Here is a 26,454-nt window from a genome sequence, read left to right on the forward strand (position 1 = left end):
TAATAGCACGACAATAATAACCGATTCATGGAAACTGTGTAATTTGAAATGATGACAGAATATCAAAGTTATTTTTCCAATTTACTTGCATTCTGAACAAAATATATATAGGCTATATATATGCTCAAGGTGGTTTTTAAAGTAAAACAAATAAAGAAAAAAAAAACATTGTTTTTGAACATGTTTTGTATTTAATGCTGATCTGATAACATGAATTATAGAAAACTTTTCAAAAAAACACAAAATTATCAATGCCTGTGATCATAATAATGAAACAAATAAATAGCTCAAACCAATGCGGCGTTTAAAACCAATGTCAAACAAGAGCACACTTTCCTCAAGCTCGTTGTCATTCATTAACTGATGCTGTTGCAAGACTGACAAGACATGTGTTTGTTAAGATTAAACTTCGTTGTGAACCCTTTCCCACATTTCATACAGGTGTAGGGTTTTTCTCCGGTGTGACTTCGCAGATGCATGTCAAGAGTGCATTTCTGAATGAAGCCTTTTCCACAGAGAGGGCATCGATACGGCTTCTCTCCGGTATGGGTGCGCTGATGGGTGTACAAGTGTCCTTTCTGAATGTACCTCTTTTCACAAAGTGTGCACCTGTAGGGCTTCTCACCTGTGTGGCTCCGCTGATGTATTGTAAGTTGACTAAAACACCTGAACCACTTTGAACAGTAGGTGCAAACAAACCGCTTGTCCCCTGACGTACTATTGTCACCGCATGTTCTTGTGGACATTGATGCACTCAAACTCTGTGTGTGACTAAATGAAGTGTTTTCAGATTCAGAAGTGCGTTTCTTAGACAACGGCTGGTTCCGCATCATTTCTCCGGGTGAGGCGTTTTTGTTCAGTGACTCTGATTTAGACGGGACTCTTGCAGCTGCATTTTCTCTACTTTTTCTGTCAACACAAGGGACAGTTTTGCGAACGTCCTTGGTGGGTGACAGGCTCACGGCTTCACCGCAGTGGGTTCCTGTGGTTAAGTGAAAGTAATGTAAGTGTACTGCAGATGGAAGGAAGTTACAAATTACTCACAAGCATTTGCTATTAATATTATCCACCATTATACAACAGTTAGTTCCGGTCTTACCTGCTTCACTGTTGTCTTGCCCAATCCAAACATCTACTTCATGTAGCTCCTGCTTTATCATACCTATTGGCTGGTTGACCTCACACTTCTGCTGTGGACTGTCCTTTGACATTTTGACATCACATTATATCTTATATTTGTATAATATATATAGACATCAGCTATTGTACTCAAAATATTTACAGGAAATATATGTGGATATTTACATAATGAAGAGAACTTACTTGGTCTTGCTGAATTACTATTGGGCTGTCTCTAAAAAGAACCTCATTGCTACACCGGTTCAAATGATTCTGCATCTCTTCTTGGGCATATTCACTGAATAAATAAATAAATAAAGGGTTACACTTTATTTTAAGGTGTCCTTGTTTTAGTGTAATTATACATTTAAGTACTGAGTAATAATAATTAACTACATGAACTTACTATACGGTTAGGGTTAGGGTTAGGTTTAAGGTTTGGTTTAGTGTTAGTTGCATGTAATATGTATAATTTTTAGTTATTACAATAATAACTACATGTAACTTTTTTTGTATTGTTTGTTGAGCCTTTGTCCAAAGACAATTTTCTACCCCTGTGGGGATAGACAATAAAGTTTTTGAACTGAATTAAATTGAACGTGTAACAAGGACACTGTAGAATAAAGTGTTACCAATACATTTGATTAGTATGATCCATGGACATGAGATCATATAAATGTTATATAGCCTACACTGCTGGCTGGGTAGTAACTAATTACATGTAATCTGGATTACGTAATAAGATTCCTAAGTAAGTAAGTACTTGTAATTAGATTGTTTTAAAAGTCTCATAATCAGATTACAGGTACTTTTTATGATTACATGTTATTCACACAATGGCAATAAATTGTTCATAATTTATTGATTTTCCGTAATTAATCTTTTCTATCTCTAAAACTTTTCATTCAACTACTTTTTTTTTTTTATATACGTTCGGAAAGTAGGTTCAAGTTTTATTTCGAAGGGGGAAATTGCACACACAAACCAACCACTAGTCAATTGACTATAATCTGTTCATAGTCACATCTTTTTGTGTTTTCTTTTTGTGTTAAACTGTTCTCTTTTGATCAATGTGATAAACGAGTTAGGCCAAAAGTAATCTAAAAAGTAATCTTATCTGATTATATTACCTTAAATCTGTAATGTAATTACAATGACTAATTAGTTACTAATTGCTAATTAATTAATCATTTCATCATGTAATTTGACTATAGTTTGTAAGTAATCTACCCAACACTGGTTATATAGGCTAGATAAGTCGAGCTGCATATGCAGTACCGGTCAAAAGTTTGGAAACATTACTATTTTTAGTGTTTTTGTAAGAAGTGTCTTATACTCATCATCCAGTATTTATTTGACCAAAAATACAGGAATAAAAAAACAGTAATATTGTGAAATATTATTACAATTTAAGATATTGGTTTTCTATTTTAATATACTTTAAAATATCATTTATTTCTGTGATGAAAAGCTGAATTTTCAGCATCATATATTATTAGAATGATTTCTGAAGGATCATGTGACACTGAAGACTCTTCAGTGTCACATGATCCTTCAGAAATCATTCTAATAATATATGATGATTTATTATCAATGTTGGAAACAGTTGTGCTGCTTATAACTTGTGATACTTTTTTCAGGATTCATTGATGAATAGAAAGTTAAAAAGAACAACATTTATTTAAATAGAAATCTTTTCTAACAAAAGTAGTCTTTACTAGCATTTTTCATTTTAACACCTTGCTGAATAAAAGTATTAATTTCTTTCAAAAAAAGAAAGAAAAAAAATGACTGACACCAAACTTTTAAACGGTAGTGTATATTGTTCCAAAAGATTTCTATTTCAAATAAATGCTGTTCCTTTTTTAAAACTTTTTGTTTATCAAAGAATCCTGAAAGAAGAAAAAACAATATATAAAAAAAAAATTCCAACACTGAAAATAAATCATCATATAAGAATGATTTCTGAAGGATCACGTGACACTGAAGACTGGAGTAATGATGCTGAAAATACAGATTTGCATCACAGAAATAAATTACATTTTATTTTATTCACATAATAATATTTAACAATATGACTATTTCTTTACTGGACTTTTGATCAAATAAACTCAGGCTTGATGAGCACAGAGACTTCTTTCAAAAAGTGTCTAAACTTTTGACCGGTACTATATGATTGCATACATGTGCCTTATGAAGTATATGCATTTTCATGCATCATAAATACCGAAACAAAAGCGTAAGTACCTCTTGACACATGTGGAACTCTGTGTGAGTGTTTGTCCAGTGTCCTCGGTCGAGCTCAGTGTGTTTCTCAGTGAGCAGATTTCACTGCGGCTGCGGGTGAGCTCCGACAGCAACACTTCACACTCCACATCCACCAGTCTGCTAATCTCCAGTACAGCTGTTTGCACCAGTGTTTCCATGATGGAAGATAACTGCCTCTGGAAAGAGGACAGAGTGGACAACATCTTCTAATATTTCTCCAAACTCTCGAATGGAAGACAATTATTTTTATTTTTTTTTATTTTTTGCAGATATACAGAATTTGCTTCTAAAATAATAATAATAATTTTGTATATACTTTAACTTAATAATAATAACTAAAATGGTTCAACAGTGTGGTTCCCTTTCCTACTATTTCTTGTACGTGTGTAGATCAGTGTGATTGCTTTATCTAAATATGGCTCACTAGCGCCATCTACTGAAGTGGAGCGTTTCGAGTGAGAGCCAGAGACTGTTATTTGGGTAAATATCAAACTTTCGATTATTTACTGCTGATGTAACGTGCTTTTTACATCCATAGAGAAAACGTTTAGGCTTCCAAATCATGTGAATGTCGTAGATAAATTGAAATTCTGATTACTACATATTGTGATAATATAATAAATATGGTCACTGCATATCTTAAGGTCTGTACTTCATTATTTTATTCTATTATTATTCTATTATTTATTCTATTATATATCTTTCAACTGCACTTGAAGTATAGAAGTATATATTAGAATATACATGGGAAAAAATATAAAATAAAATGAGAATAATACAAATCATATATTATATTATATTATATTATATTATATTATATTATATTATATTATATTATATATCTTTCAACTGCACGGTGCTTGTGCTTATATAACTCACACATAGCTGCCATGCAGTAAATATTAGAAAATAATTAAATAAAATGATAATAATATAAATCATATATAATATTATCAAAAAAAATAAAAAATAATAAACAGCATACAGACATGAAAACTAATCGAAAGGATAATTTTCAGACCTGTGATTCAGTTGCTACATGACAGCTAGACTCCAAGGATCTGAAATCCACTGAATATATGGAAAGAAACACGGGATGATTCATATCAAATGAGCACTACATTACCCAGAATGCAACAGTAAGCAACATTCGCTGTGATTGGCTGTTCGTCAGATCGCATGAGCAGGACGTAAAGAGAACCTCACTACTAAGAAAACATTCCACGGTGAGTTCAAAGTCATTTTATAATTTATTTCAGCTTCCATAATTTAGCGTGGAAAGACACAGAGCATCATTTTGACGTGCTTTTATTGACAGCGGTTATCGGTAGACTCTTACTATGCACTCATACCATGATGCATACATTAAACAGTGCACGTTTGTCCAGTAGATTATTGCAGTGGGCAGTTCACTTATTGTGTCTGTTTTGCTGGTCATGCTACTGTTTGACGCATGTATTGAGTTCTGCTGTGTCAGTTGGCTTCAGCATTGCTTCATATCTGAATTGACTAGCATTAATCATTAATCACCTTTCCTTCATTTCAGATGTCTGGACGAAGAGTGGTGGTTTTCCCCTCTGTGTCCGAGCTTGGACCCACTCTGGCTCAGCTGGTGTCCTCCCGTGCAGAGAAAGCTCTGAGCGCAGGTAGAAGCTCCTTCTCTCTGGGTCTTTCAGGTGGGAGTTTGGTTTCCATGCTGAGTAAGGAACTTCCTGCTGTGGAGAACCTGGACTGCAGCCGGTGGCTTATCGGCTTCTGTGATGAGAGACTCGTTCCTTTCAGTGATCCTGAGAGCACTTATGGCTTATATAAGGTGACTCTACGCAATCTTTTACCCTTAGCCTGTAGAGCTCTTTTAGTAATGGAGAAGTCCATTCATTGTCCATTCATTCAGACATGTGACTGGCAAAACAGCCATAGAATTGCAGCAAAGGCCTGTCAATTTTCCATCTGTTTCAAGCCACACATATTTAGCTACCCTCGTAAAACAAAGAAAGAAAAGAAACAGATATGTGAACTGTTTGTTAAAGTTTGTTTTTTGACATGCAGTTGCTGGGAACTTTAATCAAAATCACTTCACCTCCCTCTTGCAACGACTTCTTTTCTCCGATGATGTGTTTACTGGCGCGAGGGCGGGATCAACCTGTCACTCACATGAGATCAACCAATACAAATCCCAACCATCAATTCCCCATGGACAAAATCAAGTCCCGCCTTAAATTTTTTCTTGTTCGAGAAGCCATTTCACCTAGATATACGGCACATTCACTATCGCAACTTCTATTTCATGCTGACTTTAATGCTGTTTTCGAATCCATTCAGCTGATCTCCGGGTCTGGCGGTACCACTTTTAGCATAGCTTAGCATAGATCATTGAATCGGACAAGACCATTAGCATCTCTCAAAAAAAAATGACCAAAGAGTTTCGATATTTTTCCTATTTAAAACTTGACTCTTCTGTAGTTACATTGTGTACAAAGACCGACAGAAAATATAAAGTTGCGATTTTCTAGGCTGATATGGCTAGGAACTTTCAGGTGCTGCGTCATATCATTACACCTGCTGGACTCATGGTACGGCAGCAAAGTTTCTTGATCATTACGCAGGAATGAGAGTATAGTTCCTAGCCATATCAGCCTAGAAAATCGCAACTTTATATTTTCCGTCGGTCTTAGTACACGATGTAACTACAGAAGAGTCAAGTTTTAAATAGGAAAAATATCGAAGCTATTTGGTCATTTTTTTGAGAGAGATGCTAATGGTCTTGTCCGATTCAATGATCTATGCTAAGCTATGCTAAAAGTGGTACCACCAGACCCGGAGATCGGCTGAATGGATTCGAAAACGGTAAAACTCAACTGTTTAACTCTGGGGGAGTTGTAAAATGAGCCTATTTCCAAAAAAAGTGGAGTATCCCTTTAAGCATTAATGTTTTTCAGCACGTTGCGTTCATATTTTAGGTTCTTCTGCTTCCCTTTATAAAGTGTTTAGTGTTTACATAATATATGTGTGTACTGTGTAGAATTATTTTGTATATATAAATACACACACATGCATGTACATATTTAAGAAAAATGTGTTATTTATATATATTTATATTTCTATATAATATACATAATGTATAAATATATATATACAGTATATACATGCAAACATTTCTTAAATATATACATGCATATGTGTGTATTTATATATATATATATATATATATATACAAAATAATTATACACAGTACACACATATATTGTGTAAACACAAACTTGTATTTTGGATGCGATTAATCGTTGCCCAGCACTAAAATAAATGCATAACTGGTGGGCAGCGGAAGAACGCCTTGTTTTATCCTCCAGGTGGGTGTTTCTATGAGGGTTTGATGTCACTTGAACTATGAATACTGATTGCTTTTTATATCTTACAGAATCAATTGTTTGGCAAAATCAACATTCCAGAAGATAGGATTTTGGCTATAGATCCGTCTTTACCTGTGCAAGAATGTGCTGATGATTATGCTGACAAACTGAGCAAGGTACGATTTCAGTTCATAGACAAAATATATTAAACTAAAAAATTTTTTTTTTGTTAATTCATAGCTCTTAATAAAATTTTGTCATTTTAGGCCTTTAGCCCAGAGCAAATCCCAGTTTTTGACATGCTCTTGCTGGGAATGGGACCAGATGGACACACCTGCTCTCTCTTTCCAGATCATCCTTTATTACAGGTTTCAGATAAAATCATAATAAAGCAGCATCAGAGTTCATTTTCAGTAGATTAATGTAATAACGTATGATGATGATAACATGCTAACAGGAATATAACTAAAATAAGATTTCCTACACATGTACTTTTAGTTTAGCATTGTTAAATCCCACTTATTATAGAATCCTATTTATAATTTAGATTCCCACAAAACCCTCCCTTTTATCAGTTTTGAATTGTATTTTATTGGCTTTCTTTTTTTTAAAGTATCGATTTATCATTGCAGGAAAGCCAGAGGACGGTGGCCCCAATCTCTGATTCCCCCAAACCACCCCCTCAGCGCGTCACTATGACATTACCCACGGTTAACGCTGCCCGATGTGTGGTGTTTGTGTCAACAGGAGGCAGCAAAGCTCCTGTACTCAAGGTAAGCACTTTCCGTAGTGCCTCAGACCGGCTGTATATCTACGATGATGAATGTTTTTGTTTTGTTTTTTCTCCTGTAAATGTCTGTAATTCTGTAGAGTGTGTTAGAGGGTGGAGAAGGGCCCGCACTTCCGTCAGCTCTGGTGGCTCCTAGACAGGGAGAGCTCTTCTGGCTTGTGGACGAGCCGGCGGCTGCCATGCTCACGTGTCAGGTGGAGAGGCCAGGTCCTGGGGCAAAACTCTGACACAACTTGTAGAAGCACTTTATAGTATTCTTTTGGAGTCCTTAAAAAGCACTGTGTTTGCAAAATGTTTTTCTTCATAGCACTTATGAAAATCATAACTGTAATTACTGCAGTTATCGTTATTACTGCAAACTGTAAAAAAAAAAAAAGGAGAAAAAAAAGAGAGATCTTTGAAGCTTTCAGAATCTGTCATTTAATTTCTTTTAAACAGTTGTTACCATAGCTTTATTGTCATAACAATAACTGTGGAAATGATGGTTACCATTGTAAATGTTTGTTAGATGCAACAGAAAAAAATGCCCAAACATTTTGAATAAAGTTTTTGGAGGTTAATAACTTTTGTTGTATTTCATGCATTGTGTCAAGAGTGCAAACAAAAAGCTATTCTATGGTGTTACTGTATATACAGGGTTATAGTTAACCAAAACTAAAATCATAAAAAAATGATTACTTAAATTCTGATGAAAAACTTGATGTACTACAACAATATACAACAAAATATACAAAAAACTAATAAAAATTACAAAAGTGAACTACAACATTACTAAATAAAATTAAAATGAAGATTTTTAGAAGAATATTTAAGCTAATTCAAAATAGTAATAAAAACGATAATAGTGTCTCAAAGATACTAAAACAACACTGGTTGTATAATAATTAAATGTAAAAACTTGCTAATAGACGGTGCACTCGTATTACTATGAATGGGAGAAAGTGCAATGCGCTATGTGGTGGAATGAGTCCCGCCTTCTAAATAAAAGAGCCAATCGGTAATCAGTAAAGTAATTGCACCACTGCAGCTGCCATTAGAGACGCGTATGCGCATGTGCATTTGCAGCAGCCTGAAAACTTTAAAAACAAAATTTTTGAGACAGTTGTCAGATTTCATTGGTGATTTAAAATATAAAATTTAATTGTGAGCTTAGTGAACATCTTTGAAGAATTTGATGTTTCCCCATTCAAAGAGACAGGAGCCATACCTGCGTGACTGAAATAGCTTCACGAGAGGCGTTTCAAAGATGGCCGCTGAGTGAAATGACTTGCCTTAAAAGGACTTTGCTAATATTTTCTTTCATTGTTGAAGACAATTTTTGCTTGCAAAACTTTTGCATTCTCTCACAAAACCTATTGTAAGTTCAGACAAACACTTCCTCTTTAATTTTCCTCTGTTAAAGGTTTATTACAGTACAGAGCCCCTAATGGGAAATGGGGAAGGAAAACAATATGAGATGGGAGGGGAAATTATATGTGTCAATGCTTTTGTGTTCTCTTGCAAATGCTTGCATTTTCCAGAGAAACTGCGTTCCCTCGCAAAATGTTTGCGTTCCCCTGAGAAAGAGCACAAAGGTTTTATGAGTGAATGCAACGTTTCTTGAGGGAACACAAAACATTTGTGAGAGAACACAAAAGCATTGACTTATTATTTTTCCTCCCATCTCATATTTTTTTCCACCACCACTGTGTCCCTTTAGGCCGGGGCTCTGTAGAAATAGGTGCCATACTGCTAATGGCACAGAAATTGATGGACGGGTTAAATACGCGGAAATAAATTCATAACAGAATGTGCAAAGACTACTAATTTGTTGTAAAGATTGATAATGGCATATAATTGAAGGATATTATGGTAACACTTCACAATAAGGTTTCATTTGTTAACATTAGCTTAGCTAGTTAATGTATTAGCAAACATGAACTAACCATGAGCAATACATTTGTTACTGTAGCCTATTTGTTAAAATTTGTTACTAAAAGGCTGTTCATTGTTTGTTCATAACAAATCAACATTTGATTTTAATAATGTATTAGTAAAAGCTGAAATGAACCTTAACTAAGATTAATAAACGCTGTAGAAGTGCAGTTCACTATTAGTTGTAAACCTTATTGTAACGTGATACACCAGAATATGAAATGGATCCCTCCCCTTTAAACGTCAGCGTAACATCCCCTTTAACTCGCTGGTCTTACAACTGCAGTGTTGTCAATGCAGGCTGATTTTGGTCGGCGGAATTATTTAAACTAAAGTTACCCCTTTTTAACTTTCTTCCTCCTCGTGAACTGGGTGTAACTCTGGTTTAGCAGTAAGAGCTCGTATGCCTGTTTGTAAAGAGTTTGTGCTGCAGAATGCTCTGGTTCGTGTCGTTCGTGTCGGTGCTGTGGTGCTGTGTGATGAATCCTGGACCAGCTCAAGGATACTTCCATGAGGAGCGCTGGAGCCCGGAGTCTCCTATATTAGCTCCCCGAGTAATGATCGCTCTCATCTGCAGGAACGCACAGCACTCTCTGCCGCATTTCCTCGGAACTATTGAGCGCCTCAATTACCCCAAAGACCGAATAGCGCTCTGGTAAGAGTGTGTGTGTGTGTGTGTGTGTGTGTGTGTGTAACGGTTCTGTTTCTGGTGATGTCATGATGTTAGAATCTCTGAACACGCCATAATGCCTGTCTCTGTTAATATCACTTAATTTTGATGTCTGTGAACATCTGTCTGCCAGCTCAATATGGAGGCTTGAAGGGACAAACTGGAGAGAGAGAAAAAAAAAGATGGGAGGGGTTTCTCCAGAGTGACTCACTCATTCATTCCTACCTATTGTACCTAGATTGAATTTATCCCGTAAAGTTGTCATTGTCCTTTACAGTGAATGGTGTCAGTTACCAAGAACGCTTCGAACATCTTGACCTTGATTGAATTGTCATAGATAATGGCAATTAAGGGAACATGTAAACAGACAGTTCAGCTGCCTATTTGGCTCTGCAGAAACAGGCAGAGTGAACAATGACATTAGATTAGATTTAGAAATGAAATGTTATTGATGATCACTGTATTAAAACATAATTAGATTATTACACGTCTGCAATACTTCATTCTGATTGGTCAAACTCCATTTAGAGTTTAAAGGTTATAGAATAATAACTGGTAACTTATCATTCTAAAACATTTAACCTCTAAATGAAGAGTTTGACCAATCAGAATTAAGTATTCCAGACGTGTAATAATTTGGTAATTAACCATGTTATTGGAATAATAATGTACAGTCAGATGGACAATGATTACGGTAGTTTATTGTGCATTTTTACTTATACTGGTGTGTGTGTGTGTGTGTGTGTGTGTGTGTGTGTGTGTGTGTGTGTGTGTGTGTGTGTGTGTGTGTGTGTTTAGCGTATGGGTCTATTAAAAGTCTCACAAGCAACTTGTGGATTAAGCTTTTCTTAATAATAAAAAGCTGTCAGGTGTTGGAGCTGTGATCTAGAGGTTAATGCACATGCTCCAACAAGCTGATAGACTGAATCTAGCTTGTGTCATTTGGAGATCCTATTCCCCTCCTCTTTCCTGCACCATTTAATCTGTTTCATGTAGCCTATTCCGTATGAACAGGAAGGCCAAAAGACTTTACTGTATATTTTCTTTATGTGGTAATTAAGTCCATCCAAATAAATTGGTTTCATTCATGTGAAAAACATAATTTATGATGACTGAATTCACATTAAGTTACACAAGCGAAAATAATAGTTTAGATTTAGTAGTAATAGCTTTTAAGGGTAACAGCTGAACTGAAGGGGACATTTTATGTCCATGAACACTGTAGTAATGCATTACAATATTGCGTTACTCTCTAAGGTAACTAATTTCATTATTTATGGAAAGTAATGTGTTAGTTAAGTTACTTTTACAATCCTTTCAGCTGTGCAGCCATTCAGGAGAATAAAGTTCAACACTTTAGCAATAAAAAAAATAAAACAGAAACACAAATGTGATGGTTTGCTTATTAGAATGGTTGAATTTGATTATTGAAGGTCAGCAGTAAAGACATTAGGTAATAAAGTGAGATGTGTTATTTAACATATGTAATTAATTCAGGTTTGTGTAATATTCTGAGTTTGCATTTCACTGTTTTCATTCATTTTGAGTAATACTGAATCTGTTTTTTGCGAGTGATATGAGTAAATTCTCACATTAGTCTAGAACAACAATAAGCATCATGTTCACACACAGCGCACACTACACCTCTGCACTTACTCCTGATTTCTCTCAACACTGGGACAGGAGAGCTTATGTGAAAAAGTAACTCAAAATATCTTGTTGGAAATTTAAAAGTAATGTGTTACTTTACCAGTTACTTGAAAAAGTAATCTGATTACGTAACTCACATTACTTGTAATGTGTAACACTCAACACTGTTCATAAACCTTAAAGGGATACTCCACTTTTTTCGGAAATATGCTCATTTTACATCTCCCCCAGAGTTAAACAGTTGAGTTTTACCGTTTTAGAATCCATTCAGCCGATCTCCGGGTCTGACGGTACCACTTTTAGCATAGCTTAGCATAGATCATTGATTCTGATGAGTCCAGTAGCATTTCTTTCAAAATGACCAAAGAGTTTCAATATTTTTCCTATTTAAAACTTGACTCTTCTGTAGTTAAACCGTGTACTAAGATCGACGGAAAATGAAAAGTTGCGATTTTCTAAGCCTATATGGCTAGGAACTACTCTCATTCCGGCGTAATAATCAAGAAACTTTGCTGCCGTACCATGAGTGCAGCAGGCGTAGTGATATGACGCAGCGCCTGAAAATAGGTCTAATAGGTTAGACAAACTTAGTCCCGGTCACGTTGGAAGAAGTTACCGAGCTGGGGACTATTTTCAGGCGCTGCGTCATATCATTACGCCTGCTGCACTCATGGTACAGCCACACAGTTCCTTGATTATTACGCTGGAATGAGAGTAGTTCCTAGTCATATAGGCTTAGAAAATCGCAACTTTTCATTTTCCGTCGATTTTAGTACACGGTTTAACTACAGAAGAGTCAAGTTTTAAATAGGAAAAATATTGAAACTCTTTGGTCATTTTGAAAGAAATGCTACTGGACTCGTCAGAATCAATGATCTGTGCTAAGCTATGCTAAAAGTGGTACCGTCAGACCCGGAGATCGGCTGAATGGATTCTAAAACGGTAAAACTCAACTGTTTAACTCTGGGGGAGATGTAAAATGAGCATATTTCCGAAAAAAGTGGAGTATCCCTTTAATCAGCATAACTTTTTTTAATGCTGTCACCCATATGATCCACCAGGGGGCCTCAAGATGACACTTGTATTTAAATTTATATTAGCATAAAATATTAGCATAATCAAACTCTAAATTAAAATGCTAAAAAATACGCATGAATTGCAAGTTAAATGCAAATGTAAATTAAATGTATTTCTTATTTAATATAATAAAAATAATAAAATAAAAATGTATTTTCTCCCCTCAATAACTGTTGTTTTAATTGAAGAACACACAGTTCTTGAAACTTCCGAAGTCACACATGAATGGTGGTTAATTTAATATCAATACTCATAGTTTCTGTTAATAAAAAAGTAAGTTTGAAAGCAAGCAACTTTACCATACAAAACAGCAAATAATACCGGACAAGGCCTAATATTGGGAAGCCTTCGAATATTGTGCTGGACAACTGGGGACCTTTGAGTCAAAAATTTGAGAACCACTGATATAACTGTTTCCAAATAGACAATCTGTCTTGTATTCCTGTCTTGAATCCGTCTGTACTGTAGTAGTAGTTGTTGGCCAGGGTTGTGTTCCCACAGGTCTGTGTGGCATTCAAACTCTGTTTGGATTTGTAGACTCTTAGGCCTCACAGCTGTGCGCTGCTGGAGACGCATCTGGACTGGTGAAGTCATGTTGTAATGAGAATCTCTGTTCTTGCTAAGACAGCCAGAGAAAAGAAGGACGCATGCTCTAGCTCATCTGTTTACTTTATCTCTGCTCCTGTGTTTCTATGATAACCAGATAGCTTTGCAGTTTCACTTCTCATGTTCTGCAACACTTTTAGTCTAGTTATGCTGTAAAGGAAGTAGTGTAATTTAGAGCTTTTGTATTTCTTGATTTATTTTCCCTATGTCTGGTCGAAACATACCTTATGCACTGAAAGATCTTCTTAAAATATGGTGTGATTATACTAGTGCAGGTAATCATCTTGCAGTTGACTCATGTAATCTTTAGTTTTTACCCGATATTGTTCTTTGTAGAAAGTAAAGTGCACATAATGAGCACCATCTCTATGTTTCTATTTCAATAATGACAGGGTAGCAACCGATCACAATGTTGACAACACTACATACCTACTGCGAGACTGGCTCATCAATGTACAGAAACTCTACCATTATGTGGAGTGGAGGCCGAAGGAGGAACCAAGGTTTGCCATGTTTATTCACTTGTGATTTCATGGAATTAGTGTATTTGTGCATTTCCTGGCATTTCTCTTACTTATTCAGAGAATATCATAATGAGGAAGGACCAAAGGAGTGGACGAACGAGCGCTACGCCTACGTCATGAAGCTGCGGCAGGCAGCGCTTGAGTCTGCACGAGAGATGTGGGCAGACTATATCTTGGTGAGATCCACTCTCATTGTTAAGACCATGAATCTCTAAGTTGGTAAATAGAGACTTGTGGCCATTGGTGTAACTCATAAAAATGTGTAATCTGAGTATTTGAGGTCAGCATTTCTTTCATATCTCGTATCACAATCAAACGCGGCTGGTGCCATCTTGTGCCTTAGTTCTTGACTGTTGTTTACTGTAAAATTATCAATATGAATAGTAGGCCTGTGGTAATATTGTTGAAGTGTTCATCTTGTTACAAGAGCACTTGTTTTGTAAGATAATAAACAGGTACAATTACTCTCAAATCAATATTTCATGTTTATGTTGTGAAAAGCTGTGTAATGTATGATATATAGATACTGTACTTAATCCCTTAAATGCGGGCACAGTCAGAAAGTTTGATTAGATTGATTAGAGTACTTGATTTTGCTTCAAGATCGAGCTTCTGGTGATTATCTTGAGCAAATACAAAGTTCTGTCATGAAACTCTAGATGTTGCAAGCTGATGGGTCCTTAACTCAACTTGCTTGCAATCACATCATTCTCTATAGTGCACAGCTGATTGCTTCATGGTGATCAGTAGCCAATGAGATCGCTGCTCAACCTTCAAGTACTTGGTCAGCATTTGTCTTCAGAAACCCTCCTCCTTCCCCAGCTCCACCTGTATAGATCTGGGTAATTCATGTATGCTATACTGTACAGCAGTGGCATGTCTTACTTGCTCACAGCAGCGTGTCTGTATGTATTGGCAGTAGCCAGTCGTGTACTTGCTCTGCAGCATCAGTGTAGCAGATCTATTCTTTCAAGATCAAACGTATCAACATTGTCACATCCATTACCATGTCAAACACTCTGAGAGTTGTCATGACAGAAATTTAGTTTTTGCAGGCAGCCTGGTCATGCACGCACGAAAAAATAAAAGGTTATATTAAATCTTTCAGATGATTGATTGTGATAATCTTCTGATCAACCGAGACGTCTTATGGAAACTAATAAAGGAGAACAAGACAATCGTGGCACCAATGATGGAGTCTCGTGCTGCCTACTCAAACTTCTGGTGTGGAATGTCATCCCAGGTACAGGTCTTGTATATATGTATGTAATGCTTCATAACCCTTTCTTCAGGAATATGGAAAAAAATTATATATTTTTCATCAACCTACACTAGGGTTACTATAAGCGAACTCCTGCCTACATCCCCATGCGTAAGCAAGTGCGTAGGGGTTGCTTTGCCGTTCCCATGGTTCACTCGACTTTCCTGGTGGACCTGCGGAAAGAAGCTTCTAGAATGCTGGCTTTTCACCCGCCACATTCAGACTACACCTGGGCCTTTGACGACATCATAGTCTTCTCTTTTTCAGCCCGCATGGGAGGTGTGTGCCTCGACAGAAAACACTGATACCCACAATTCATGCAAAATTAAAATAATTTACTTTCCCTCATGGCGTTCTAAACCTGCATGACTTTCTTTCTTTTTCACACATGAATTGGCACCTCTGAGTCCAGACCTTAAATTGATGCACCTCTTAGCATCACAACATTTATTTCCAGCAAGAGGTGCATCAATATTTGGTCAAGATCTTGTATTGTCAATGCAAGAGTCCAGCACTCTGTAAAGACTTTCAGTGAATTTAAGGTCTGGGTTCATGTGTGAAAATGATTCTTCATGCTCCTCCCAACCATTCTTTCACAATTTGATCCTGATGAATCATTGTCATCCTGGAATATGGTCATGATGTGTCTTCCTACATGGTTGTTTAAGAAATGAAAAGCTAAACACTTCATCAGTTAGGGTTAAGAAACTATCACATGCTAGAAACATAATAATCAATGCAATAATGATCCAATCATAGACTCTTAAGCATTTGCCTCTTTAAATCCAAACAGCTACTTTTTTGGGGGGGGCCAGGCAGTGTATTTTAAAGAATATTGACAATGAAAGTCAGTTTGGTCAAAAACATTGTTCCACAGAAGAAAGAATGCCATACAGGTTTAGAAATATACAAGGGCGAGTAAATTATGACAGACTTTACATTTTTGTGTGAACTACCCCTTTAAGAGGATATTATGCATATTATTTCACACTTTAAATTGCATTCTCTGTGGTTTTGCAGAGGTTCAAATGTTTGTTTGTAACAAGGAAACTTACGGGTATCTCCCAGTGCCTCTTCGTGCCCACAGCACTCTGCAAGACGAGGCAGACAGCTTCATTCATACAGTGCTGGAGGTCAATGGTACGTTTCAGATTTACAAAGAAGAAAAAGGTCTGCCAATGTTTTATCAAATGTAATCACCCCTGGTTACACTTTATTCTGATAGTCTATAATAACTATAAGTAACTTTTATAAGTAAGTCAACTTACTCTCATTACAGTATTCGTAGACTGTTAGGTTAGGGTTAGTAGAATTAGTTGACATGCTGTGCTGGGTAGATTACTTACAAATTGCAATAACATGTAATCAATAGAAAAGTAACTAGTCTGATTACGAGTATTTTAAAATGTAATGCAATCTAATTACAAGTACTACTACAGATTACATGTAATCAGTTACTACCCACTGTTGCACTGTTGACATGTAGTTGCAAAGTTACTTGTAGTTGAAGAATTTCTAAAGTGGACCGTCAAAATAAAGTGTTACCCCACTTCTTTTCATGTACAGTAAGAAATCCTCCAGTTGAGCCCTCCAGATACTTGGCCAAACCTGTCAAAAACCCTGACAAAATGGGCTTTGATGAGGTAACTGGGCTTTTATTTCATCATCTTTGAGTTGTGGATCCAATTTAGCGATTAAATGGTTCTTTGGTGACGTTGTTTTCACTGAATGCTTTTATGTGTTTTAAAAGGTGTTTATGATCAACCTGAAGCGACGGGACGACCGCCGTGAGCGCATGCTGAGGGCTTTGAGAGAGCAAGAGATCGACTGCAAGATTACCGCTGCTGTTGATGGCAAGTAAGTTCACTTCTGTTTCCGTCAAACAAATGCAGCATTCATATCCAGGACAAAATATTTGCTCACTGCCTCTCCTTCTACACCAGAGCCATGAACGAGAGTGAGATCAATGCTATGGGAATCCACATGCTTCCCGGCTACAGTGACCCTTACCACGGCAGACCTCTCACAAGAGGAGAGCTGGGCTGCTTCCTGTCCCACTACAACATCTGGAAAGAGGTCTGGCACACATACAAGTTTATAGTTATGTTCCAAAAATCTAGCTGACTCTTATGCTGATTAAGGCTGCATTTATTTGATCAAAAATACAGTAAATTACCATTTAAAAAACATTCATTTAAAATGTATTCCTGTGATGCAAATCTGAATTTCAGCATCATTACTCCAGTCTTCAGTGTCACATGATCCTTCAGAAATCATTCTAATATGATGATAATATGCTACCGACATTTTGTAAGAGCCTTGTGTTAATAATCTCGAATAGATAGACAGCTCACTGGGTTTTGGAAGAGAGTGTGAATGCAGAGTAACGGTTTTGTGACCATCAGAAGCTTTGATGTTTATGTGCTGTGCTACGCAGATTGTAGACAGAGGCCTGAAGACCTCGCTGGTGCTTGAAGATGATTTGCGGTTTGAGATTTTCTTCAAGCGACGCCTGCAGAATTTAATGAGTGAGGTCAAGAGTAATGGTCTGGACTGGGACCTCATGTGAGTGGGTCTACTTTTATTGACTGCACTCACTTTTTGGTTCATGTATTGATTGGAGATTGTTCATATTGTATGTTGAACCCTTGCAGTTATATTGGGAGGAAGAGGATGCAAGTGGACCGGCCTGAAAAAGCAGTACCAAAAATTCGCAACCTGGTGGAGGCGGACTATTCCTATTGGACCTTGGGTTACATGATGTCATTGCAAGGAGCCAAAAAGCTCCTCAAAGCAGAACCACTCAGTAAAATGTTGCCCGTGGATGAATTCCTTCCTGTTATGTTTAATAAGCATCCTGTGTAAGTTCCCATCCCAAGTATACATCCCATATATGGCAATAACTTTGCTTATAGTTCTAGCTAAATTATTCCTAGATCATCTTCTAGAATATAATTTGCAGAATAATATTTTTTCAAGGTCCTGTGATTTATAGTCTAAAGCGAGTTTTATAATGTAATTGATGTCAATCAAACACGCAGAATGCTAAAACCAGTGCTTAAAGGCTTAGTTCACATCAGAATAAAAATTTCCTGATAATTTACTCCACCCCACCCCCCACACCACCCCACCCCACCCCACCCCCCACGTCATCCAAGATATTCATGTCTTTCTTTCTTCAGTCGAAAACAAATTAAGGTTTTTGAGGAAACCATTCCAGGATTTTTCTCCATATAGTGGACTTCAGCAGGGTTGAAGGTCCAAATTGCAGTTTCAGTGCAGCTTCAAAGGGCTTTACACGATCCCAGCCGAGGAATAAGGGTCTTATCTAGCAAAACCATCTGCCCTTTAAAAAAAAAAAAAACATTTCTATACTTTTTAACCACAAATGCTCGTCTTGCACTAGCTGTGATGCACCACGCATTACATAATCACGTTGAAAGGTCACGTGTACCGACCTAGTGTTTACAAAGCAACCGTGCAAAGACTAAATCAAATGGCCTTTACAAAAAAAAATTATAAATAAAAGGTAGAACAATGATGTTGGACGATTTTGAAGTTGGAGGAGAAAATGAGATGGAGTTTTTCGCCCTACCCTACGTGACCTTACAACATGATTACTTAATGTGTGGCGCATCACAGCTAGTGTGAGACAAGCATTTGTGGTTAAAAAGTATATATATTTTTATTTTATTTTAGAAAATGACCGATCGTTTGGCTAGATAAGACCCTTATTCCTCGGCTGGGATCGTGTAAAGCCCTTTGAAGCTGCATTGAAACTGCAATTTGGACCTTCAACCCGCTGATAACCACTGAAGTCCACTATATGGAGAAAAATCCTGGAATGTTTTCCTCAAAAACCTTAATTTCTTTTCGAATGAGAGAAAGACATGACAATCTCGGATGACGTGGGGGGTGAGTGAATTATCAGGGAATTTTTATTCTGAAGTGAACTAATCCTTTATAAATGAATAAAATGCCGGAAAATGTATTTATTATTATTATTGTTATTTATCATGATATGTTTTGCTTTTGTCTAATGTAACATCTCGGTCTTCATCTTCACATCTAATATCATCACCTTCAGATCAGATTACATGAAGCAGTTTGAGACGAGGGACCTGAAAGCGTTCTCAGCGGAGCCCTTGCTTGTGTTCCCTACGCACTACACAGGCGAACCTGGGTACATCAGTGACACTGAAACCTCCACGGTGTGGGACAATGAGAGAGTGCGCACAGACTGGGACAGGAAGCGCTCGGGTAAGACCCGGGAACAGGCTGAGATCAGCACAGAGGCCCAAAACTCAGATGTGCTCCAGTCTCCTCTGGACAGGACGGCCCGAGACGAACTATGAGAGACATTGTTTTGGACACGTCGTTTCTGGGGGACGTTCCACCTTATAAGCACAATATGAGTGAGCAGAAGAGGCCCTTTTAGAGATTTCTTTTTTATTATTGCTGTTTGCCAGAGAAGAAGTTGAGCTTAAACATTTGTCCTGTAATTTGTAGATTATCAAATTGGTAACAATGAGCACAGTACCTGTTCATCCTGTGATAAAGATGCAAGGTCTTTGAAAACAGTTTATGTTTATCTTCCGTAACACATTATAGTAAGGTTCAATTTGTTAACAGCTTAACAATAATAGTAATTCAAAAAAATCTTTTAAAGCATTTATTATCTTAGGTTAATAATAATTTCAACATTAAAATCAAAAAGTTGCCTCAGCGCATATTATTTAAAGAGGACATATTACGTTTTTTTACATGTTCAGCTTTCTTTAGTGTGTAATGTTGCTGTTTGAGCTTGAAAAAGGTTGCAAAGTTACAAAGCACAGTCACTCCAGAGGGAGTTATTCTCTATATCAGTGCGCACTGTTTCTGAACTCACTGAAAGTTTTTATTTTTCTTCCAGGAACGAACACGTCACAATATTCCTCATTTAAATAATTCCCACCCAAGGCATACGCAAAATAAAGGGAGCGAGGCCTGGTTGAGTTGAGTTAGTAGTGTGTTGGTTATGGTAAGGAGCGTGACGTTTACCAAACACGCAAAAGCGGTTGACCAATCACAACACAATTAGTCCAGCCGACCAATCAGAGCACAATGTGCTTTTCATAAGGAGGGGCTTCAGAGAGACAGAAACTAAACAGAGCATTACTGACAGACTGGGTAAAGACTAAGAGGTGCTGCAACGATGTAAAATATGTAAAAATGTTTCATTCAAGCATGAAAACATTCTAGTAGAGCATAATAACTAAATTATAATAGGTCCTCTTTAATAGACTTGAGCTGATATGTACTTACAATGAACTAATGTTAACAAAGGTTCAAACACTGTAACAAATGTATTGCTCATTGTTAGTTAATGCTCTAACTAATGTTAACTAATGGACCTCATTGTTAAGTATTACCTTTTAATCACTCTGGGGGGGGGGGGGGGGAGCTGAAATAACCACATTAAACCTTTTTTTTTTTTTGCAGTGTTCGCATTCCAGACATGAACATAGTCATTTTAATAATAATAATAATAAAAGACACATGAAGCATGGTGCTATTTTAAGGCATGAAGCATGTTATATTAACATGGAGGATGTTGTTATTTTTAGGCCTTTTACCATTACCACCTTTGTTGGCGTTTCAGGCTGTCACTTCCCCTCATCAAAGCCAACATCCGTACACGCCTCATTCTGTGGTTTTGCTGTCGTATCATCAGGACAGAAATGAAAGGTCTACACACATTCCACACGACAACATTGGTCTTCACTTCTTTGCTTTTTTGCCTAGCAGACTTCAAATGTGCTTGATGTGAATCCTTGCGATTGCGCTGTTTAGTCACACTGTCATACTATCAGAATGTTTGTAACTGTGACTGTATTTGTATTTCACCAACTGTGCCTTAAATATAAAGAATGGTTAAAAACTTGTCACTGAAAGGAATATTATGTCTCTTTTTATTTTTTGGTGGAATTGTTAGATGGAGGCTGCATGTGATTTCTGTAGAGATACGGATTGTCGTGACCATTTTATTTGACATCATATCAACATCTATATCTATCTTCCAGGGTTAATTATATCACAGCTGCGTAGCCACAAGACAAAAATGATGATGCTGGCATAGGCTTACAAACCACTATCCTGCATGCTGAATGAAGATAGATGATCATGTGACTACTGCTTTGAGTGTAGATCTCAGTTCATTGCTGGGTAAATTTAGCTTGAACACTTAGAGGATATTTAAAAAGATTTCGAATCGGAACGTCTCGGTTACGTATGTAACCCTCGTTCCCTGAAGGAGGGAACGGAGACGTAGTCGATGTGTCGACTGATTGGGATCACGCTTAGGGAGCCTGTCATCTTCGAGTATTGATCAAACGAGCCAATGCACACATTGGCGTGTGAGCTTTACATCCACGCTCCGCCCCACAGCACCAGTATAAATACGGAAGTGGATGCACGCACCACTTGTTTTTCGCTGAGGAGCCGAGCTGAGCCTGGAGTCAGCGGTGGTCCAGCAATAGAGGCGACGGGACTACGTCACCGTTCCCTCCTTCAGGGAACGAGGGTTACATACGTAACCGAGACGTTCCCTTTCGTTCACGTTCGACGTAGGCAACGTGTCGACTGATTGGGATCCCTATTACAACGCCACTAGTGCTGCCACCTTCCAGTGCCTAGACAAAAGCCTCCTTGCAACCCAGGGGGGCATGGTGCGTCTTGGGATTGATACGCCAAGACGATGGCCTCCCCTATCTTTTTGTTTTTCTCAGTGGGCCAACCTCTTACCGTTCTGTCCACGTTAACCGCAGGAGCGGACGGGACAGAGAAAAGCCAGGGCTGGGTCTGCCATCTCCGGGGCAGCGCTTGCAGGTTCACCACCTGGTCCCTTTTAAGGGGAAAGGTAGGAACCTTGGGCACATATCCAGGCGGTGGTCTCAGGATAACGTGAGAGTTGGCCGGCCCGAATTCCAAGCACGATTCGTCGATCGAAAATGTGTGCAAGTCCCCTACCCTCTTGATAGAGGCCAAGCAAGCAGGATAACTGTTTTTAAAGACAGGACTTTTAACTGAGCTGCCTGCAGGGCTCAAAGGGAGGTCTCTGCAGTGCGGTAGCACCAGAGATAAGTCCCAAGAGGGTATAGAGGGGGTGTGAGGCGGATTCAGTCTCCTCGCTCCCCTCAGGAACCTGACAATCAAGTCGTGCTTTCCCACGGATTTCCATCCACTGCATCGTGATGTGCGCAAATAGAGCAACATACACTTTGAGGGTGGAGAGAGACAGCCCTCACTCCAACCCATCTTGCAGGAAAGAAAGCACGGAGGGATCGAACACCTTTGGGGGTTCTTCTCAGACGAGAAGAACACCATTCAACGAATAGGTTCCACTTCAGGGCGTAAGCAAGCCTCGTAGAGGGTGCTCTCGCAGAAGGGATGGTATCTACAACCTGTTTGTGGTAGATCACCTAGAACCTCCGCGTTCCGTCCTTTCGGGACCAGACATGGAGTTTCCAGAGGTCTGGACGCAGGTGCCAACGGTGCCCCGTCCCTGAGAATGTCTCAGAGGAATGGGTCAGGGAGGGCTGTCGAGAGGAGCATAAGTTTGAGGGAATTAGGTCTGGTTGGGCCAACAAGGGGCAACTAGCAAGACCTGCTCCTTATCCTCCCTGATTTAGCACAGTGTTGTGCAAGAAGGTTCACTGGTGAAACGCATCTTTGCGGCGGCCCCGGGGGGCCAGCTGTGTGCCTGTGTCTCCATTCCGAGGGTTCTCCGCTCCCTCGGACTCGACCGTGAAGCCAGTGCTGAAGCGGTCTTCATATGGAGGAAGCCGTTCTATTGCGGCTGCGTCTGCCATATGCCCCAGGAGCCTCTGAAAAGTTGTGGGGCAGCGAGGTGGAGGACAGGGACCCGGCTCGGAAGGCCCGGGGGTGGCGATGTGCGATGCAACACCTACCTGTCTCCACGGGTCGGCAGGGGGTGCGTGAGAAGGCGTAATCGGGTCCTCGAACAGCACCCAGCTGCAGCCTGGCGACACAAGAGGGGGCTGAGGGGTGCAAGGCTTTACAGGCAGACCGATCATGCAAACCGCAATGCTCGTGCCCTGGAGGGCAAGGTCGGTTGCGGTGCGGAGCTCACCTATGAGCGCATGGTCTGGGCTACCCTCGTGCATGTCCATGAGTGCCTAGGCCTGGTAGACCTGTAGCAATGCCATGGCATGCAAAGAGGAAGCGGCTTGCCCACAGGCTTTGTAAGCTCTGCCCGTAAGAATGGATGAGAACTCACAGGCCTTAGAGGGGAGATGAGGATCCCCGTCCAAGAGGCAGCGGCCGCCGGACACATGTGCGTCGCGACAGACCATTCCATTGGAGGGATAGCCTCGTAAGCCTTCACTGCTCCTCCGTCAAGGGTAGTGAGGGGGGAGGAGCTACTCAGGCAGTTTCTGGCAGAGAAAGGTGCTGTCCACGACCTGGTAAGCTCTCCATGCACTTCGGGAAAGAAAGGCACTGGGGCGGCGGGCTGAGAACCAGCGCGGCCCGCCCCGAGAAACCAATCATCCAACCGAGAATGTTAGGATTCCACGCGAGCCAGACAGTCTCAGCAGCCCGTTTCAGCATAGCTGTGGTGTGATAGAGGAGTGAGGGGCCCACAGGGAGTGGTTACCGGGCGGGGAAGCCATCACTTTGATCCTCTGATCACCCATCCCATAATGGGATAGTAATGACGAAGGCGAGTCTCGATCTCAACACCGCGATAGTCATGTTCTCGCAATAAGAAAATTAACTGTCCACAAAAGATGCTTCAGCGTGCTGTAACCCCAAACATGTGATTGCAACTAATGTGACCATCAGAGGGGGACAGGGAACGACTGCATCGAGAAACGCACGGGTGGAATGACATCTTGAAAAAGACGCAAACGCACCCGTGTTGCTCTTTCAGGAAATGAAAAACTCTCACCAGTGCCGGAGCACACAGGGGAATGATCACGGCAACACTGACAGGGATGGTGCAGCCTGTACCAGTAAAGCACTCACTTTCTTCCCTCAGTGGATGCAAAGCTTGCACGCCAATGTGCGCATTGGCTCGTTTTATCAATACTCGAAGATGACAGGCTCCCTAAGCGTGATCCCAATCAGTCGACACGTCGACTACATTGAACGTGAGTGACTGAAAGGGAACAAACCATTTGTAGCATATTTAACAGGGGCTTTCCATGCTTATTATACCAGTGCCGTGAAGCACAACAGATGCCACAATGATGTTGCTTGGCTTTGTCAGACTGAGTCCAAAACAAAAAGTGTTTATCGGTTAATTTGTTCATTCAGTTTTTCATAGCATGCTTGTGTATGTTGTATTGAGACTTATAAGTTGAGACTTATATTGAGACCATGTTGTACTGAAATACTTATCTGTGTCACTAAACACTTAAATAAAGTAAGTGCAGAGACCGGTACAGAGCAAACTCCAGAAAACATAAGAGTTACACTACCGTTCAAAAGTTTGGTGTCTGTAAGATCATATAAGAGGTATCTTATGCTCAGCAAGGCTACATTTATTTGATCAAAAATACAGTAAAAACTGTAATGTTCTGAAATAGTAGTACAATTTAAAATAACTATTTAATTAACTATGAATTTTCAGCATCATTACTCCAGTCTTCAGTGTCACATGATCCTTCAGAAATCATTCTAAAATTATGATTTGGTGCTCAAGACATTTCTTATTATTGTCAATAATTGAAAACAGTTGTTGAAAACAGTTGTGCTTCTTAATATTTTTGTGGAAACCAAGAAAAAAAATCAAGACTTTGATGAATAAAATAGCAACATTTATTTTAAATAGAAATATTTTGTAATATTATAAAAGTCTTTACTGTCACTTTTGATCAGTTAAATGTGTCATAGCTGAATAAAACTATTGATTTCTTTCAACAACAACAAAAATCTTATTGACCCCAAACCTTTGAACAGTAGTCTATGAGTAGTTTTATATGTGTTTCAGTTATCTGTAGTTTTGGAGCCGACCTGGAGATGTGAGTGTTTTCTGCACAAATCCACCAGATCACCAGGTCAGGAAAAAATATATAAAAAATGTTTTGAAAAATAATGAATGTGCTATGTATTCAAAGTGTAAGAAATAATAGTTTTTGCACTACTTTTTACTTAATGGTTACAGCCCCCATTACATTTTTAGAGTCATTTTAAATATTTATTGACAATATATGAAACCATCTTCCCAGGTGTATATGTGAGTGGAAGTGTGTCAGCTCCTGCACTTCCTGTGTCTCAACCACCATCAGCCAATAGGGGGCAATGATGTGAGGTTGAATTTCATTGGCTGAATACTAAAGCAAGATTCAGGCTCATTTACTACTGCTTCAAGGGGTTTTTACTGCATAATCAGTGTTGGGGGAAACACATTACAAGTACGGGTTAGGTAATCAGATTACTTTTTCAAGTATCTAATAAAGAAATGCACCACTTTTAAATACACAATTTTCAAATAAGTTACGCAAGTTACTTTTATGTACCATTTATTGACTGACAGCTCTCTTGTCCCCATGTTGAGAGAAATCAGGAGAAAGTGCAGAGGCTTGTGTGTTCTGTGTGAACATGATGCTTATTGACTTTAGATAAACATTACATTTGTGTTTCATTTTTACTGCTGAACTAAAAGAGGGTTGAACAGGAGTGAATTTGCATTTCCTTCAGCCTGAGGCTTATTCATGTAACTTTACATTAGCCAAAAATAAAACATTCAGTTGCTTTTTGTTTGTTATTAAAATACAAAAAAGCAAGCCTAGCCCAGGTGAGAAAAAGTAACATAATGCATTACTTTTCTTAAAAAGTAACTAGGTAACACAATTAGTTACTTTTTTAGGGAGTGTAATTCATTACATTTAAAAGTAACTTTCCCCAACACTGTGCGTGATAGTTAGAAAAGTTCAAAATATTTCCCATTTGGTATTCATTTTATGCCAAAAACAGAAAAACATGATAGCAGTGATGTTTAAAGATAAGATGAATTAAAGTTGCTGCACAAAAAAAGTATTTGCAAATTCAAGAGCCTTCGATAGGCCACAAACAAAAATCACAAAAAAATGAAAAAAATGACAAATGCAGCCACAAATTACCAGCAATATCTCAGGCCTTAGCAGAAGTTGGGGGTGTTAGGTGTGTCTGAGAGTGATAGTGAGACAAACTTCCTCCTCATACGATGGTGAAAGAACATT

The 26,454-nt window shown here is 38.6% G+C and overlaps 3 protein-coding genes across 4 annotated transcripts; 2 read left to right on the forward strand and 1 right to left on the reverse strand.

Moving 5' to 3' along the window:
- Nucleotides 1-76: 76 nt before the first annotated feature.
- Nucleotides 77-5,167, reverse strand: LOC311293116 (uncharacterized protein). 2 transcript variants are annotated; one of them, XM_084413157.1, is made up of 5 exons: nt 4,918-5,167; nt 3,367-3,563; nt 1,324-1,417; nt 1,100-1,202; nt 77-982 (listed from the first exon to the last, which is right to left on the reverse strand). In XM_084413157.1, the coding sequence occupies exons 2-5, from the start codon at nt 3,543-3,545 to the stop codon at nt 357-359; spliced, it is 1,002 nt and encodes a 333-aa protein (XP_084269283.1). In that variant the 5' UTR covers nt 3,546-3,563; nt 4,918-5,167; the 3' UTR covers nt 77-356. The 2 variants fall into 2 exon arrangements, with proteins under 2 accessions (XP_084269283.1, XP_084269282.1); XM_084413156.1 differs by lacking the exon at nt 4,918-5,167 and having other exon boundaries at nt 3,367-3,766.
- pgls (6-phosphogluconolactonase) lies at nt 4,525-8,084 on the forward strand. Its single transcript, XM_084413265.1, has 6 exons — nt 4,525-4,613; nt 4,934-5,200; nt 6,806-6,913; nt 7,004-7,105; nt 7,370-7,510; nt 7,608-8,084. Exons 2-6 carry the CDS (start codon nt 4,934-4,936, stop codon nt 7,752-7,754), a joined length of 765 nt encoding a protein of 254 aa, XP_084269391.1. The 5' UTR covers nt 4,525-4,613; the 3' UTR covers nt 7,755-8,084.
- A 1,619-nt stretch (nt 8,085-9,703) lies between these two features.
- On the forward strand, nt 9,704-21,158 carry colgalt1a (collagen beta(1-O)galactosyltransferase 1a). Its single transcript, XM_084413056.1, has 12 exons — nt 9,704-10,096; nt 13,837-13,947; nt 14,027-14,144; nt 15,077-15,211; nt 15,304-15,508; nt 16,250-16,369; nt 16,796-16,872; nt 16,980-17,086; nt 17,173-17,305; nt 17,667-17,794; nt 17,884-18,090; nt 19,317-21,158. The coding sequence occupies exons 1-12, from the start codon at nt 9,876-9,878 to the stop codon at nt 19,582-19,584; spliced, it is 1,830 nt and encodes a 609-aa protein (XP_084269182.1). The 5' UTR covers nt 9,704-9,875; the 3' UTR covers nt 19,585-21,158.
- The last annotated feature ends 5,296 nt before the right edge of the window (nt 21,159-26,454 follow it).

This window comes from Rutilus rutilus (genome assembly GCF_951802725.1).
Source record: "Rutilus rutilus genome assembly, chromosome: 1".
Classification (NCBI taxonomy): domain Eukaryota; kingdom Metazoa; phylum Chordata; class Actinopteri; order Cypriniformes; family Leuciscidae; genus Rutilus; species Rutilus rutilus.

Bases quoted from the DNA above. Each gene is read 5' to 3' on its own strand.
- LOC311293116 (XM_084413156.1), bottom strand. From the start codon at position 3,590: ATGTTGTCCACTCTGTCCTCTTTCCAGAGGCAGTTATCTTCCATCATG. The intron at 1,203-1,323 runs GTAAGTTCTCTT...AAAATGTCAAAG, and splicing joins TAGTAATTCAGCAAGACCAA to GACAGTCCACAGCAGAAGTG. The intron at 983-1,099 runs GTAAGACCGGAA...ACTTAACCACAG, and splicing joins GCAAGACAACAGTGAAGCAG to GAACCCACTGCGGTGAAGCC.
- pgls (XM_084413265.1), top strand. From the start codon at position 4,934: ATGTCTGGACGAAGAGTGGTGGTTTTCCCCTCTGTGTCCGAGCTTGGA. The intron at 6,914-7,003 runs GTACGATTTCAG...TTGTCATTTTAG, and splicing joins ATGCTGACAAACTGAGCAAG to GCCTTTAGCCCAGAGCAAAT. The intron at 7,511-7,607 runs GTAAGCACTTTC...GTAATTCTGTAG, and splicing joins GCAAAGCTCCTGTACTCAAG to AGTGTGTTAGAGGGTGGAGA.
- colgalt1a (XM_084413056.1), top strand. From the start codon at position 9,876: ATGCTCTGGTTCGTGTCGTTCGTGTCGGTGCTGTGGTGCTGTGTGATG. The intron at 13,948-14,026 runs GTTTGCCATGTT...TTACTTATTCAG, and splicing joins AGGCCGAAGGAGGAACCAAG to AGAATATCATAATGAGGAAG. The intron at 16,370-16,795 runs GTACGTTTCAGA...TTTCATGTACAG, and splicing joins TACAGTGCTGGAGGTCAATG to TAAGAAATCCTCCAGTTGAG.